Source organism: Saccopteryx bilineata, chromosome 1, assembly GCF_036850765.1.
Source record: "Saccopteryx bilineata isolate mSacBil1 chromosome 1, mSacBil1_pri_phased_curated, whole genome shotgun sequence".
Taxonomy (NCBI): domain Eukaryota; kingdom Metazoa; phylum Chordata; class Mammalia; order Chiroptera; family Emballonuridae; genus Saccopteryx; species Saccopteryx bilineata.
The window spans coordinates 62,136,068-62,154,797 of NC_089490.1; the positions used below are offsets into that span (position 1 = coordinate 62,136,068).

Sequence of the window (18,730 nt, forward strand, 5' to 3'; positions counted from 1 at the left end):
ATCTTTTTTGTGTGTGCCTTCATTCCACTCTAGAAATCTCCAAACTGTGACATCTGATGACCTACATCATGTGCATGTTGCCTTATTTCATTCATGCTTTGCTAAACCATAACCATCATGAGAACATCTCCTTGCTTATTCTCACAGCAACTGCCTTTTCCATCATCCATTTACCCTGTGCTATGCACCTAACCTACTCATCCTGAAACTTAAAAAACATCTGTTTTATCTTCCTGCAATTCCGCTATAATTCTTTTTGTAGCTAACATCAGCCCTATATTATCAAAATGGCTCAAAGATATACTGATCTTGAAAAACATTAAAATGTTTTCATTCCAGCTATGCTCATAAAGCATATACTCAACTTGGAGCCAGAAAATGAGAAACTACTTTTCATATACCTACCAAAACTCACAGTGAGTTGAAAAAATATCTTGCAAATGAGACATAAACTCTTTCTCTCTGAGGTAATCAGAGCACAAAGTGTTCAGGTGATTTCTTTTTTACATACCTGATTTCCTGCCAGCTGTTTGGTTTTTTTTTAAAGAAAGAAACAATAGTATGGTAATTACAAGAGGGAAAGTGGGTAGGGGGAGAAAGAAGAAGGTAAAGAGGGGTTAAATAGTGATAGAAGGAGACTTGACTTGGAATGTTGAACACACAATACAATCTACAGATGATGTATTATAGAATTGTACACCTGAAACCTGTATAATTTTACTAACCAACGTCACCTCAATTTAAAAAATAATAAAGGTGTACTTTCTGGAATAAAAAAAAGTAGATTTCTAGAGACTGTTTAAAATTAATAACTATACAATACATTCACCCAAATCTCTTGGATATTAAGAAGTAATAATAATAAAATAGAATTTAATACAAAAGACAAACAAGTAGGATTAGTCCTTCTAAAAAATGATGGCTAAGGAGAAATATATGACACAATAAACTTCAAAAAAGATGCTCTGGTAACAGAAAGAAAACTTTCTGGTTTTTGTTATAATAAGGAGACTTTTAATATTTCACAGATTCACAGATGTTCATGATAGAGAACTCTTAGCTCTTGGTATTAACAGCTAATGAACAGAAACACTCCACAGTGACTAAGTAGCAGAGGTGAGATTATAACTCTGAGCTCTCTCTACTCCCGTATCTTTTTATGTAAACAAACGACAGTGACTGTCTTAATCCTTGTGGTGGAACATCATTTCCTTTAGTCACGGCATTTAGTCCAGTCAGTGCCTTAACTAGTAGTGTATCAATTACAAAAATAATTTTGGTCTACTGTGCAAGCAAAACTCAGAAGGGCTTCAAGGGCTACAATAATATCCTGCATATGATAAAAATGTAACAATGTAGCAGACATTAAATAGTATACTCTAAAATAACGGGAGGCAATGTATCGATACTATCTGCTGGCAGCATATATAACCTTGGACTTGTCACTCAGTCTTGTATGTCTTCCTAAGCTGGAAAAGGCTATGGGCACCCGCACTTTATAAGATGCTTAAAAATCAATTAAAACAGTGCCTGACATAGAGTGCTCAACAAGTGTTGCCTGTTATATCTTTCTGTTTGGTAACAGTTCTAACTGTAACAGTTCACACTTTTGGTTTTAAAGCAATAAATTATTCTGTTTTTTTTTTCACGTTAGAAAGTTTTCAAATACTGACAAAGAAGGGGAAAAGAAATGAAATATGTAAAGAGGTAGCAATATGGTTCTAACATTTGATCATAAAAATTAAAAATTATTATACATTAGGGATATGTTAAATTTAAGTATTTTTGTATTACTTGCTTTTCAAAGTCTCAGCTTCCTTTGACCAAAAACAAGTTTTATATTAAATGACTTTTTCACTAAGAGACCTGGTTTTATTAACTAAGACTTAGTCAAATCTAACTTGAAAATATTGCGATCTATTGAGAAGAAATTCTGGATAGACAAATGATCTAAAATGTCATTTTTGAAACTATTAGGCAAGATGACAAGTGAATATTCCTCATTATTGACTATTTACTGGAAAAATTATTTTTCTCCTTCTCTGGGAATAAAAATATATATAACTTCTAGGTGCCTAATATAAATCTAGATCAGAAACTGTGGCATTATTTGTCAGATATATGACTTCACCAATAGTCATTTTAGATGTGATCTTTTATATATACTTATATGGTTATCAGTACCTTTGAAATTCAAGTTAGAGACTTCTTTTTTGGAAGTGAAATATTGGTATAATAAACAGAATGGGTTATTTCCTTTCACCAAAGTGGAAGCGTCACTGCATATAAATACTTAAGCAGGCATGAGATCATCTAATTGAGAACATTACAAAATTACAAGAAAAGACCTGTTTATTCTTTTTTTCTTTCTAAACTATGTTTAACAAGAATTCAGCTCAACATCAGTCTAGTTTTAAAAAAACACTAGAATATGCTAAAATATTTTATAATATCTTTCAATGAAGTGTCTAGCTCAAGAGAGATTGAAAGTTATTGGAATTTTCAGCTAAGAAAGATGCTAATTTTCTTTTTTTTTTAAATTTTATTTATTCATTTTAGAGAGGAGAGAGAAAGGGAGAGAGAGAGAGAGAGAGAGAAGGTGGGGAGGAGCTGGAAGCATCAACTCCCATATGTGCCTTGACCAGGCAAGCCCAGGGTTTCGAACCGGCAACCTCAGCATTTCCAGGTCGACGCTTTATCCACTGCGCCACCACAGGTCAGGCAATGCTAATTTTCTTAATTGAAAATTAATTTGAGGACTATATTTAAAATGTTTTCAGAATAATGTATTCACAAAATCTAAATTTCAAATAAAGCTACTGATGTTAATAATTTACAACCACAATCTTAAATTAGAAAACAAATTAGACTGCCTCAAAGATATCCCAACTCAAGATGTAATACAGATTGGAAAATAAAGTTTTAAGGTAGTATATTTAATACCTTAAAAATGTATGTAGTTAGAACTAGAGTTTTAAATACTTTGATGAACTTCTTAGTAAATACTTAATGATTTTACTTTTTTTTAAGTGCGAGAGAGAGAGTGAGAGAGGGACAGACAGACAGAAAGAGAGAGATGAGAAGCATCAACTCATAGTTGCAGCACTTTGGTTGTTCATTGATTGCTTTCTCCTATGTGCCTTGACTGGGGAGCTCCAGCTGAGTCAGTGACCCCTAGCTCAAGCCAGTGACTTTGGGCTCAAACCAGCGACTCGGGGCTTCAAGCCAGCAACCACATGGTCATTTTGACGATCCCACACTCAAGCCAGCAACCCCATGTTCAAGCTGGATGAGCCCATGCTCAAACCAGTGACTTTGGGGTTTTCAAATCTGGAATCTCAGCTCCTAGGTCAACATCTACTGTGTCACCACTGGTTCAGCTAAATACTTAATGATTTAGAAAAGCCAAAGCTCATACACATAAAAGAATAGTTGGGTAGTTGTCAGAGATGGGGGTTGGGAGATGGGTGAAATGGGTGAGGTGGGTGAAAGGTAATGTACAGCATGAGACTACAGTTAGTAGTACAGTACTGCATATTTGAATGTTACTGAGAGTGGACCTTAGTTCTTCCCATCTCAAGAAAAAAAAAATGTAACTGTGACTGGTATTAACACTTATTGTGATGATCATTTTACAATGTATACAGATATCAAATCATGTTGTAGTACACTTGAAATTAATATAATGTTATATGTCAATTATATCTCAAAAAATAACACTTGGTTTTCTAGGCATTCTTCAATAACAATGTTAAATATTTATCTAGTCCTTTTATGTCTCAAGAACTAGGCTAAATGCACAGGAACCACACAAGACATAGCTCAGCAACTATGGAGCTTATAATCTTGCAGATAAGTTTTCTAAGGACATTAAAACAAGAATAATGAAACTGAAACATGCGATTATAAGCGGTAAGTCTTACTCAATTATAAGTCTTACTCAATTCTGGCAGTAATGCTGCCAAAAGCACTTGGTAAAAATGGCAAGAGATCTAGTACTATAGAATACTTTTTGGAACCCTGCTCTGCAATTACTATGTGACTTGTTTGTAAACAGTGCATTCAAGTTACAATATGGGCTCACCTGAGAGTCCAGCAGTGACTCTGAAGCACTCTGTCAGGGAGTGTGCAGGATAAAAAGTTGTCAGAACTTAATTTAGCCACAGAATATGTCAACAAATCTAGATCTGATTCTATTGTCGATTTCTCGCTCATATTCATTTCTTTCTATTTTTCCTCTAATGGAGATCTTACCTTAATTTCTTCCCCTAGCCACAAAATATACAGAATCATTTGGAAGACAGTAGGCATGGAAGGCTCCCTACTGTTCTTGAGAATTAAAATTTTTTTTGAAAGTGAAAATCACTTTCTTTGGCTCTATAAAACACCTTAATTCATTTCTCATTTACCTTTTCCTATACTTTCCCCCTCCATTTTCCAAGAACTATGACATTTCATCATTTTCTTCCCTTCCAAAGTCACTTCAAGGGCTACCATTGACTCAGGGACAGGAGAGTTTCCGCTATCGTGTGCACTGCATAAATGTGGCCTTCTTCTGCCAGAAGCATATGGCAGCGTTAGCTGGACAAGTCCTATCCTGCGGCAGTGTCTGCTGATCTGTGAGTCATGACCCATTTTCCAAGAGAGAATTTAATTTAGTGGGTTGAGACTAGCATTTAAAAACCAAATGAACTGAAAAATAAACAGAACAGAATGGAAAATACAGCTATTGCATCACACATTCTGAAACTCCGGTTTATGTTTTGTGTGTATAAATATATGTATGTGTACTGGATCTCAACAGAAAGACATTTCTTACACTCCTACAGGTCGCGGTAAACAGTATATAAGTCATTAAACTAGAATACTAAGTTTTAGAGACTGCATATTCATCTGATAAAATTCTATATTTTAGAGATTTAAAATATGGATGTTAAATAATTTCTTTTAGTAAAAAGTGTTGATCTAACAAACCACGTTTTCTAAAAGACAGTAAATAATCCAAATCATTTTCCAAAATTTTTCAGTATTTCACAAGAGACCTCAAATAGTTTAACTTTCAATTTACCCTAAAAATTAAAATTAAATAAGTTATTAGTCATCTCAAAAATATTTTTAAGTAATAAACAACATTCTACACTCAATATACCTTAAAAGAAAAATATTTTACTCTTTTTTAATAGAAAAAAAAGTCTGAGGGATTATTTGATGAGGTTTCCAATATGATTTCAAAAATAAAGAGGTAATTATTTCTTTATATCTACTACATATGTATATGAATACAAACATCAATCATATTTCCTTGGCTGTAAGGAGATTTTTTAAAGTTCAAACTCAGTAAGCTTATCAAATAAGACTGAAATTAAAGGCACCCAGTCTCTCAGCAGAGACAGAACCAAGCTCAAGGCAGAAAATAACTTAGCCATATAGTGGTCTCTCTTCTCTACAGTTTTGTTTTCCATGGCTTGTTACCCTCAGTCAACCCCTGACCAAAAGAATTAAATGGAAAATTCCAGAAATAAACAATTCATAAGTTTTCTACTGTTCTGAGTAACATGATGAAATCTTGCAACTTCCTCCACTGTCCTGCCAGGACGTGACCATCTCTTTATCAAGCAAAACCACTCCGTACAAAGTACAGTACCTGCCCACGAGTCACTTAGTAAGCATCTCAGTTATTGATAGATAATCATTGCTCATATTCAAGTAACTCCTTACTCATGTAGGCATTTTATCATCTCATATCATCTTGAGAAGAAAAAGAATAAGTACAGTATATAGTAAGATAGTTTGAGAGAGATGACATTCACATAACTTTCATTATAGTATACTGTTACAATTGTTCTATTTTAATATTAGTTTATAATCTCTAACTGTATCAAATTTATAAGTTAAATTTTATCATAAGCATGTATGTATAGGAAAAAACATAGCTTATAAGGGGTTTGACATTATCTGTGTTTTTAGACATCCACTGAGTGTGCTGGAACATATCCCCTGTGGATAAGAAGAATCTACCATGCTGATTAAAAAATAACCGCCTCATAATAATGGTTACATTCCTTACTTTTCACATATAGCTGCTGCATGAATTCACAAGACATTTCTTCGCTGTTAAAATACAGAAGACACTTCTTCACTGTTCTGCATTGTCAAAGTGGAAACTGTCTGACTCAGCCTCAGCCTAACACTCTTCTTTGGCTGTCAAACTGGAAGAGGCAACTAATACCAAGCCCTGCGGGGAGGGACAGCCCCGTGGCCTTGAGACTTCCATAACAACCCTTGAATTGATTAAAAGTGATGTTGACAGGCTTCAATCCCTCTTGGTTTCATGGATTTTGGCTGCTAAGTGAAGCCTCCAGGACTAGAAACCTATGAGAATAGCATTAATATTTTTACTAGACTATAAAACGCTCTAGAAAAACAACACAGAAAAACAGGTATAAAATGTAAACTGTTGCTTAAACTTGAAAATATCTTCAAAAATAAACTATGAATAATAGGATATATATATATATATACACACACACACACACACACAATTCATATAAAGGTATTATTCAAAGACATACAGAAAAAACCCCCTCCAAAATAAGGGAATTCTGAAAAACTTCTCACGGCTTGAAAGCATGCAAATAGGAAATAAGCAAAATTTTATTTTAATCAAAACTTCCCTTTTTAATTTCAAAGACAGCATATAAAGGTATAATGAGTCATATCTCTAAGAAAAGCCTAAGTCAAAAAACAGTGTATTCAGAATCAACATCTCAATAAAGCAGAGTTAGTCTTAAATGAAAGTGAAATTTGCTTCATTTACAGCACAAAATGCCACCTGTGTATATGTAAGGCGATTCCTTTCTTACTCTGTATTACAACTTACTAAATGACCAGTGTTTCATTTAATTTATTTTAGGAAAAAACAAGAAAATAATCATGCATGTTCAAAATCAAGTTTTCAGATGACAAATTTTCCCTAAACACTTAAATTTATATGTTTAGTACCTTTACGGTTAATGGTAAAAATATAGAAAATGTATTTTATTTACTTTTTAGAGTTCTTAATTTGGGGTCCTTAAATGTAATTCAGTGAGTCTATGAACCCTCTGAAATTATAAGTAAAAGGGCACATGTGTGTAATTTCATGTGATTCTCAATGAGATCAATGCTCTGGGAATAGAGTCACTGCCCTGGGTCAAAGTTATATATAAAAAGACTGAGTTTCTTTAAAAAAAAGAATCTCCCTGATGACTTATAGAAGATATTAAGAGAGAAAAAGTAAGTTGGAATAACTTCCTCTAAAAATAATAAAACTTGAAACTAGCATGAAGATGAACTAGTCCTAAACTATAGTGAAGTTCCGTGTTTGTTCGTATTTGCATGTTTACCCAGGGCTTGGATAGAAAACTAAATGATGGACAATAAGGGAAGAGTATGTGTGTCTGCAGAGGGGTTATAATGACTCATGCTATATACCAACAGTACAGAGATCCCCTGCCATGAAATAGCTAATTTATAAACTCATTTAACATCTGTCCAAATATCTATTATTCTTTTTGTTTTTCTTTATCTCTTTCTGAGCTTTATAAAATGGAGCTCCTTTTTAAAAATACAATTGTATCATGTTTTTTTAACAAACAGGGCCTCTTAACACCAAGCCACTCATACTTACTCCTGTGTTAATGCATGAGAAATATTTTTCCAGTGAACAATTTCCTACCTTGATTTACTTTTTTAAATTTCAAAATGAATATTCCTTTAATAAAGTAAAGCAGTTTCCATGTATTAAAGGTTATTTCTGATGTCTATGCCATAAAACACAGTATCACTACGTTTAGTTTAATGAGGAGAAAAATGAACATAAATACTGATATTTCGTGTCTAAAGAAGTAAGGTACAATGCAAGGAAAAAATGAATCTTAAATTTCTATCCTAATCTAAAGCATTTAAACTATGACTTTTTTATTGTTCTTCCATTAACTTATCAGTATCTAATTAGGAATCTATAAAGCTTCTTCATAAGAACCATAGGAATTATGAAAGAATATCAATAATTAATAAGAATAAGAAATCCTTTGAGAGTGTATGAGAGAAACCTTTCCCACAGCAACATCAAAGGGAAAAGATGCCCTAAAACGATGGCCATTTAACTATTGAGTGATTATCCAGGCACACAGGGTTGACAAACGAACGACCTCTGTCACTGGGCTTGCTAGGAAGGGCCTGGATAAAGAAAATGCTATGTTAACAAATCAGGTGAGTGATGGAGGAATTACCCTCATACACACACTTAGACTTTGTTTTGGCAAAACACACACACACACGAAAAAATTCGACCAATCTCTAAATATATCAAATATACCTCTCACTTTTTAGTTACTTCAGTTCCAATGAGGTAAAACAGGCTTTTCTAAACCAACGAACAGAAAAAAACCTGGGCTTTAAAAATGTTCCTGCTTAAACAAGGATCCCTGGCTATCCACTGACTTTGGTGAATAGGACAGTGAGGAAAGTTTATGAAGAGATGCCTGCAAACTTCAATCATGTTCCAGGTTTATTAAAAATAGAAGAAAAATACTGTATCTGAATGCTGTCATTAAGGAATCAGAAAAGTTCAAAAGAGTCCACCACTTACCCTGATGATGGACTTTTGAGAGTGTCTCAATTTAAGCTGAATTAAGGAGGTATTTAAAGAGGTGCTGATGCATGGTAACTAAAATTTTTCATTAAAAAATGTCTATAATGTGACTAAATCTCCTCAGTATTATGCATCCTGAATACATTATTGAGACTCAGTCTAGTCTGAAAAATTCTTGGTTTTCAAACCATAAAAATCATGTCATGTATGCAGTGGAAAGTAATTTAAATTCATACCTCTCAAATGAATAGAAGTAAAGTAGTTCTTTGAGCCAAGAAATAAATGTGAAGAAAATCAGAAAACTAAGCAAAAAAACAAATTTTATAGACCTGTCAGAAAACATTAACAAAAAGTTATAACAAAGAAAAAGGATGATCTCAAACCTCTTTTTTTATTAACTATCTTGAACATTCATAATATTACTCCATTTCTTACAAGAAGGCCTAGATGGGATCTATAATCAACCCTTGACTAATATAATAATAAAAACAATATTTTTTAGACTTTTTTTATTGATTTTTAGAGAGAGAAATGGGGGGAGAAGCAGGAAGCATCAACTCATAGTAGCTGCTTCCTGTATGTGCCTTGACTGGGCAAGCCCAAGGTTGGGTTTTTTTTTGTATTTTTTTTTTTTTTGTATTTTTTCAGAAGCTGGAAACGGGGAGAGACAGTCAGACAGACTCCCGCATGCGCCCCACCGGGATCCACCCGGCACACCCACCAGGGGGCGATACTCTGCCCACCAGGGGGTGATGCTCTGCCCACCAGGGGGCGATGCTCTGCCCCTCCGGGGCATCGCTCTGTTGCAACCAGAGCCACTCTAGTGCCTGGGGCAGAGGCCAAGGAGCCATCCCCAGCGCCCGGGCCATCTTTGCTCCAATGGAGCCTCGGCTATGGGAGGGGAAGAGAGAGACAGAGAGGAAGGAGAGGGGGAGGGGTGGAGAAGCAGATAGGCGCTTCTCCTGTGTGCCCTGGCCGGGAATCGAACCCGGGACTTCTGCACGCCAGGCCGACGCTCTACCACTGAGCCAACCAGCCAGGGCCAAGCCCAAAGTTTTGAACCAGAAACCTCAGCGTTCCAGGTCAATGCTTTATCCACTGTGACACCACAGGTCAGGTCAATAAAAAAAATTTTTGATGAAAGATTAAATGCTTTTGAAGATCAGGAACAAGGCAAGGTTGTCTGTTCACATCATTTCTATTCAACTCTATACTATAGCTTTTAGCCAGTGTAGTAAAGCAAAAAAAAAAAAAAGCAATAAAAGGTATCCAAAGCAGAAAAAGAGAAGAAAAACTGTCTTTATTAGATACCATAATCACTTAAATGGAAAATCCTATGAAATCTACAAAAAAGCTACTAGAACTAATAGAGTATAGTAAAACTACAGATTTGAAGTAAACATAAAATTTAATCATCTTTATAGACTAGAAATGCAAATATTAAAATTGAAATACTTTTATAATAGGACCACAAATACAAAATACTTATAAATTTATTTTATTTATTTATTTTTTTGTATTTTTCTGAAGCTGGAAACAGGGAGACAGTCAGACAGACTCCCGCATGCGCCCGACCGGGATCCACCCGGCACGCCCACCAGGGGCGATGCTCTGCCCCTCCCGGGCATCGCTCTGCCGCGACCAGAGCCACTCTAGCACCTGGGGCAGAGGTCAAGGAGCCATCCCCAGCGCCCGGGCCATCTTTGCTCCAATGGAGCCTTGGCTGCGGGAGGGGAAGAGAGAGACAGAGAGGAAGGAGGGGGGGTGGAGAAGCAAATGGGCGCTTCTCCTATGTGCCCTGGCCAGGAATCGAACCCAGGTCCCCCACACGCCAGGCCGACGCTCTACCGCTGAGCCAACCGGCCAGGGCCATAAATTTATTCTTAAATGTGCAAGACCACTCTAGTCAGCTGGCTCAGCAGTAGAGCATCAGCCCAGTATGTGGATGTCCAGAGTTTGATTCCTAGTCAGGGCACACAGGAGAAGCAACCAGCTGCTTCTCTACCCCTCCTCCTTCTCTCTCTCTCTCTCTCTTCCCCTCCTGCAGCCATGGCTCAAGTTCAGTTGGTTCAAGCGCATCAGCCCTGGGCACTAAGGATGGCGCCATGGAGTCTCTGCTTCAGGCACTAAAAATAGCTCGGTAGCAAGCAAGGTCCCAGATGGGGGTTGCTGGGTGGATCCTGGTTGGGGCACATGAGGGACTCTGTCTCTCTATCTCTCCTCCTCTCACTTGGAAAAGAAAAATAAATGTGCAAGATCAATATACTGAAACATCAAATATTGCTGAGATACATTAAGGATCTAAATAAACGGAAAAAAATATGTAGTCTTCATGAATTCAAAGATTCTACATTGTTAAGATGTCATTTCTCCTCAAATTGATTTATAGATTCAACATGATCCAAATCAAAATCCTAGCAGGCATTTTTATTGAAATTGACAGGATGACTATAAAACTCACATGGAAATTAAAGAAACCTAGATTAGTCAAAACAACATTGAAAAATAACAAAATTGAGGAATTTATACTGCATAACTTATTATAAAGCTACATTAATCAAAGTAGTGTGGTATTAGCCCTGGCCAGGTAGCTCAGTTGGTTAGAGCATCATCCCGATATGCTAAAGTTGCAGATTTGATTTTCACTGGGTCCGGGCACTTATAAAAATCAACCAATGAATGCATAAATAAGTAGAACAACAAGTTGATATCTCTCTCCTCCTCCTTCTTCTCTCTATATAAAAATCTATTTTAAAAAGCTTTAAAAAAAATAATGTGGTATTTGTGGAAGGGCAGACAAATAGGTCAGTGGAACAGAATAAAAAATCCAGAAATAGACTCACACTTGTATATGGGTAATTGATTTTCAACAAAGATGCAAATGCAATTCAATGGTAGAAAAGTATTCTTTTTACAAATGGTTTTGCAATAACTGGATATCCATGTAACCCAAAAAAAGGCAATGGGAGAGGGCAGTCTTCTGTACCTTGAAATTTGAATCATATTTAAAAAATGAACTCATGTGACTAAAAACCTAAAACTATAAAGATTCTAGAAGAATACATAGGAGAAAATCTATGTGACTTCGGGTCAAATATTTTTAGATCAATACCAAAAGCATGTGCCATGAAAGAAAAATTAATAAACTGTATTTCACTAAAATTAAAAACTTCTGCTTTTTGATCACCCTTAAGAGAATAAAAAGACAAGAAATAGCTGAGAGTAAATATATACAAATCATATACCTGATAAAGGACTTATATCCACAAGATATAAAGACTGCTAAAAACTCAAAAGTAAGAAAACAAAATACCCAGTTTAAAATGCAAGATTTGGCCCAGGCCGGTTGGCTCAGCAGTAGAGCGTCGGCCTGGCGTGCAGAGAACCCGGGTTTGATTCGCTGGCCAGGGCACATAGGAGAAGCGTTCATTTGCTTCTCCACCCCCACCCCCTCCTTCCTCTCTGTCTCTCTCTTCCCCTCCCGCAGCCAAGGCTCCATTGGAGCAAAGATGGCCCGGGCGCTGGGGATGGCTCCTTGGCCTCTGCCCCAGGTGCTAGAGTGGCTCTGGTCGCGGCAGAGCAACGCTCCGGAAGGGCAGAGCATCGCCCGCTGGTGGGCAGAGGGGCGTGCCGGGTGGATCCCGGTCGAGCGCATGCGGGAGTCTGTCTGTCTCTCCCCATTTCCAGCTTCGGAAAAATACAAAAAAAAAAAAGCAAGATTTGAACACACACTTCACTAGAAATGTAAAGATGACAAATAAGCACATGAGAAGATGCTCAACATTATTAGTGATTACAGAAATAAAAATTAAAACTACAATGAAATACCACTGCAGACTGACAGAAATGGCTAAACTTAAAAAGACTGACCATACCAAATGTTGATGAGAATGTGGAGGAACTAGCACGCACACATCCTACTGGTGGGAAAGCAGGCTGTAGGTTCTTAAACATACAACTGCCATTAACCCAGTCATTTCCCTCTTAGGTATTTACTCAAGAGAAAAGAGGCTATACATCCAGAGACTTGTATACAAATGTTCACAGCAGTTTTATTTTAAATAGCCAAAAAGTAGAAACAACGCAAGTGTTCATCAACAGGTATAAGGATAAAGAAATTGTGCTATAACCATATAATAAAATACTACTCAGCAATAAAAAAAAAAAACAAAAAAACCCAAATAGACTATTGGTAAGTGGAACAACATGAATAAATTCCAAAATACAATACTTACGGTTAGTGAAAGAAGCTGAGAGGGGTGGGGCACAGAATACTGTATGACTTCACTTATATGAAATTCTAGACCAGGGGTCATGAACTTTTTTGGCTGAGAGAGCCATGAACGCCACATATTTTAAAATGTAGTTCTGTGAGAGCCATGCAACGACCCATGTACGTTAGGCATTATCCAATAAAAATTTGGTGTTGTCCCGGAGGACAGCTGTGATTGGCTCCAGCCACCCACAACCATGAACATGAGTGGTAGGAAATGAATGGATTATAATACATGAGAATGTTTTATATTTTTAATGTTACTATTTTTTTTATTAAAGATTTGTCTGCGAGCCAGATGCAGCCATCAAAAGAGCCACATCTGGCTTGCGAGCCATAGGTTCCCCACCCCTGTTCTAGACAATACACATTAATCTACAGTGACATAAATCAGATCAGTGGTCACCTAAGGACTGGAAGGGAAAATGGAAAGGCGGGGGAGGGGGTACAATTTCAAAAGGGTACAGGGAAACATTTGGGGTGATGGTTTGAAAAGTATAATAAAGCATTCAAAATTTATTAAAATGTATACTTTACTTGTGTACAGTTTATTGTATGTTGATTATACCTCAATAAAGTTGTAAAAAAATCTTCAGGGCAAACGGGGTAATCTAAAAGATTAATCAGTGGTTCCTAATTTTCCTCTTCTTAACTAAGAACTTAAGTACTTTCATCAATATCACCTCTACTATGGATAAAAATATTAAAATAATTCTTTACAAAATTGACTTACTTCGTCAGCAGAGGTATGCAAAAGCAAATGAAATTCATAGTTCACAATATCTTTGATATGTTGATGGTTATTCGCAGGTTATGGCAGGTTCTGGACAAGTGAACTATACAAAAAGTGTACTGGAAAATGAACAATCATACCTTGATTTGTGCAAAGGGTCTTTCATAACCTCCAACATAGAGAAGGCCAACATTCTGAGGAAGCAACCTACAAAGAAAAAGTAAAGCATTATTTAAAAAATACTCTGCCTAAAATGTAAGGTTGCAAAATCATCAGTTATATAAAGATGAAAAATAAAACAGATAATGAAAAAATGAATATCTATGCAATTCTTCTCTTTTGCACTATGGATTAATAAGCAGCAGAAAAAATAATTCTTATACTTCAGAAAATGTGGGTAAATGTTGATAATGAAAACTTAAATGTACAATAGTCTAACTTCAAGCAAAATTACTACATAGTGCCGTGATGGCGAAGAGAGAAGTATGGGGCCGCATGTCGAGAAGGACGTTTCATCCTCTGCTCCTGCACAGCCAGGTGCAGTAGCTGAGGATAAAACATTTGCTGTAGCATAGACACTCTGTGCTGGAGGTCTGTAGGCCAAAACAACAGAACTCCAGCACAGAGCATCTAGTTCTGGGACTTCAGGTTAGGCCGTTAGGGGATCTTTGACCTCACTTCCGGCCGGCGGAATGCAGGGAGCAGTGGAAAGCCGCAGGGGACTCATCTCTGGGGGCCCTGTGATCGCCATTACCAGCAACAATATAACCACAGCAACCATCATCCAATCTACTGTTCTGGGGTGTCGTGTATTTCTAACTGACCATCATTACTGAGATAAGTGAGGAGAAGGCTGGGAGAGGCGAGGGCCATTAGAAATAGCAGCAGTCATCTTAATTTACGTTAAGATGCAACTTGCAGAATTTCAAGACAGCATCTGGGCTCGGGTGTTTGTCGACTTGAGGTCAAAGCTTGAGAATCTGGAAAGGTGCCACTTGGAGAATCAAGAGGAGTGCCACTATGAACAGGAAATTTGGAGTGCCTGGAACCGATTACCAGACACTTTTAGCACCCTGAAAAATATAGCAATGGCTTTACTCACAATTTTTCCCCATATGTACTTTTGTGAGACCTTAGTCTCAGCGTTATATAATATCAAAACCAACAATAGAAACAGACTGACAGATGAAGTTAGTAGCGCTTGCTTGGGCTTGAAGTGTACAAAATACCAACCTTCAATGGAAGATTTAGCCAATGAAATTCAGCAACAAAAAAGTCACTAATAGGCAGGTTATTAAGGAATTCCTCCTTCCCCTCACTTATCTTAGTTCACGGCATCCCACACAAGTTAAATAATATCAAGACCAACAAAAGAAACTGACAGATGAACAAAGAAGTCACTAAGCAGGTAAGTTAAATAATTAGTTTTTGGTTTATTAAATACAGTTATATATTACAATTATACATTTTTGTTATTTAAACTATAAATATCGTGAAATTATGGTTTTTTTCTCGAAGTGACACACCATCTGAGTTATGCTTGTTTTTTTGGTGAATTTTGACACAGCAAGATCAAAAGATTGCCCATCACTGACATAGTGTCTCTGGGGGAGAATTAAATGAAGTATGTATATATTTTAAACCTATAAGGAGTCAAGTCAAGAACAGTCACTGTATGTCTGTACTTTGCTTTAAAGGAGATAATCAAACCTAAATAATTAGGTCCCAAAAACCTACCAGGAAAACCAGACACATAAATAATTTACCCTACTAAAAGGTGGCCTCTTATAAGTGCTATTTATATAGGTATTCACCATTGCAAAGTAGTGAAGTAAAAGGTATTTGCTATGAAGAGAACTGAAAAAGTTTAAATAGGTGAGATTTGGGCTTAGCTTTAAAGGGTGGGTAAGACATAGGGAGAAATTTAAGTAAAGTCCTGAGAATGCAGAAGATTCGAGACAAATATGGAGTAATGGATAGTTTAGGTGGAGAAGAAAACCCAAAGAAGTTTGAAATGGACCATGAAGAATGTTAAATGCCATATCTTTATTTTATAAGCAATATGGAATCACATTTTTATAAGATGTACTTATTTCTTATAAAAACAATAATTACACATGAAAATAAAAATCAGGGTCCTGGCCAAGCAACTTAGTTGGTTAGACCATCATCTCAATACACTAAAGTTGCAGGTCCACTCCCTGGTGGTCAGGGCATATACAAGAATCAACAAATGAGGTGTAAGTAAGTGGAACAATAAATTGATGTTTCCCTCTCTCCCTTCCTTTCTCTTTCAAATCAATTAATAAATTAAAACTTTTCCAAATCAAACCATATAGAGGGTGAAAAAATATATAATGGTTACCTTCTCTGCATCATCTCTTCTTTCCTATTCCTAGTTCAAAAAGGTCCTTCATTCTTAATGAGAACATTGCAAATGAAGAGATACCATCATTTAGAACTGTGCTGATGAAACATGTAGTAGTACAAGGTAGGAAAAAAGCAAATTAAATATTCTTGTGTGTCTTTCATCTATTATCATAGAAATGTTCCTAATGGACACTGTGAGTAAATGGACACAACAAGAATCTTACAATTGTTGTACATAAAGAATATAAAAAAAAATTGTCTATAGCCCCACCTAGAGTAACTAGGCCAAAATACATCTCCTCAGATTCTAGACAGTAAAAATTAACAGCCTTTTATGGAAGGTGAAAAATTATCTCTAAAATGAATGTTAAATTCTATTACATGATTCTGAGAATGGAATACTGAGTAGTATCTAAAGTGAAGATTGTGACATGGGGTAGGGGGACACATAATACAGAGTACGGGGATGTGTTGTAGAATTAGGCACCTAAAACCTAAATAATTATGTTAACCAGTGTCACCCAGAAAAATTCAATTAAAAAAAATAACTGCAAACTCAATACAATAAAATGGAAAATTCTTAGTGCACCAACCATATTGGTCTAACAATAGAAAATCTGAACACAAGATTGTCATAGTTACTCTTTTTAAAGTTAGAGACTTCAAAAACCCTACTTCAACAATTCCAAGATATACATTTATTCATATTTTAACTTCTCTGAAATAAGAATGCCCCTGACACTTTATGGTGTTCTATAATCACTGTCACCAGGTGATGGTTGTGGGGTGGCTGTGTGATTACCTCCCACTGGCTCAGTTTAGTAAGACCAAGAAAGCACACCTTAGATTTTATGAAATAAGGTAGCTATTCAGTCTTCTGAGAACATAGGTCCCCAAATCTCAACTGTGAAATGGAGAATTCCTTAGCCATCAATTGATAAATAAATTAACCCAATCAACAAAATTTTAAATCTCTCACAAATCATTGCTACTATCATAAATACGTTAGTTAAATTTAAGTGGTAATCTATTTCCTATATAACAAATGTTCACAAAAGCCTCAATAAACCCTTTTTAGAAGAAAAGTCACTGTTCATACAAATAGATGCTAGAGAAAGGAAGTGAATAAAAGCAGGCTGACATTTAAAAATCAATATGCCTCCAATTACTCTGCATTCGCATTTCAGAAAGCTTGCCAAAATACTAATTAGTGTATCCCCCCTCCTATAACTTGCCTATCTAATAACTACCTTTTCCTAAACAAGAAATTTCATAAATATATTAATTACATACCATATATATTTCATTTTTAAAATACTGTTCTTTCTCCTTCATGTTCCTATTATTCCTCACCATAGATTATATGACCTTTACCATTTGAGTGGGTTTAAAATATATCATAATTTAAAGGCCTGCTATGCATAAAATAATGCATACATTGGGAACACAAATTCACACTTTTAAAACGGGACATTTCTTAAGATGTTTTTACCTTTTAAAACTTTTGCCAAATTGTATACATAATTATTGTGAAATAATAGGCACCATTTTACGATAACAGGGTCCTTGTGTATAATATAGCAATCACATTTTAAATTTCCAGAGTAAGGCATTAATTCAGCACTAATAGATGATTTTAACATGTATGTTAAAATGGAAACCCTGACTCACTTAGTACCAGGTAATTGTTTTGCCCTTAAGTTACATAAAAATTAATATAGCCTTTATATAAATGCTAACAATTCACAAAAATTAGGGGATATTTTATCGTTTCATATTCATTCTGAAATATTGTCTAATTTTTGTGAGTATATTTGCTTATAACTAAATCCTTCTATAGTATGGCTACCAAAGAGTCTGTTTTTGGCAAGAAGCAACAAAAAGGCACGGTTGAGGGGTAAAAAAAAATCTATTCAGAGTTTTTGAAAAAGTCAAGACAGGCAAGGATGACGTTCATTTTGTTTCAATTTCCCAAATACAAACATTATCAAGTATTTATGCTGAAAAGGAAGATGCAAAGTTATTTCTAGAAACGCTTCTTATTTAAAGAAAAAATAAAATTTGTCACGTAATCAAATAAACGTTATTTAAAAGAATGTCATTCACCATAAACGGATGATATATCAGATACAGAAATATTGCTTTAAAAGGAAATTAAGACTATAATTATTTCAAACTGAAAGTTAAAAAGGGATCTTTTTAAAATAAGAATAAACTAAATAACACAAAATTAACTGTTCTATATATAAATAATTTCAATATCCACTAACATATATTTTTTAAACTGCAAAAAAGTACCTTAAAAAACATACAGTATCTCAAATACTGACTTACATAAAATCACACTTTTTAGTTAAACAGTACATTCTCTGAAGAACTGACTATATCTAATATATCTACCTGGGGGGGGGGGAGACAAAACAAATGGACTTAATATGGCATTAATATAGTGCCCTTTTGAATTTGATAAAATGCATGTTATTGAGAAGGCCTACATTCTTTGAGACTTCCAATAGATTATAAATAAAAGCAACATGTGCCCTTAGGCCCAGATAAATGTGGATGAGCCAATGAGTTAATTTAGTATTATCCTTAGAAACTCTTCATAGCCTATTCTATTTTGTTTTGCTTTCTAAACCCTAGAGAGAATAAAAATGCTCTAGAAAACCTTTGTTGTAAAAAAAAAAAAAAAAAACAAACCCAAAAAAACCACCATCAC

At 35.5% G+C, this 18,730-nt stretch overlaps 1 protein-coding gene across 1 annotated transcript in view; it reads right to left on the reverse strand.

Annotated features, from left to right (window-relative positions):
• RNGTT (RNA guanylyltransferase and 5'-phosphatase) overlaps positions 1-18,730 on the reverse strand; it is a 284,204-nt gene that overhangs the window by 33,864 nt on the left and 231,610 nt on the right. Inside the window, exon 14 of the mRNA XM_066254248.1 lies at positions 13,782-13,848. Coding sequence (XP_066110345.1) covers positions 13,782-13,848 — 67 coding nt within the window. The remainder of the gene's footprint in view (positions 1-13,781; positions 13,849-18,730) is intronic.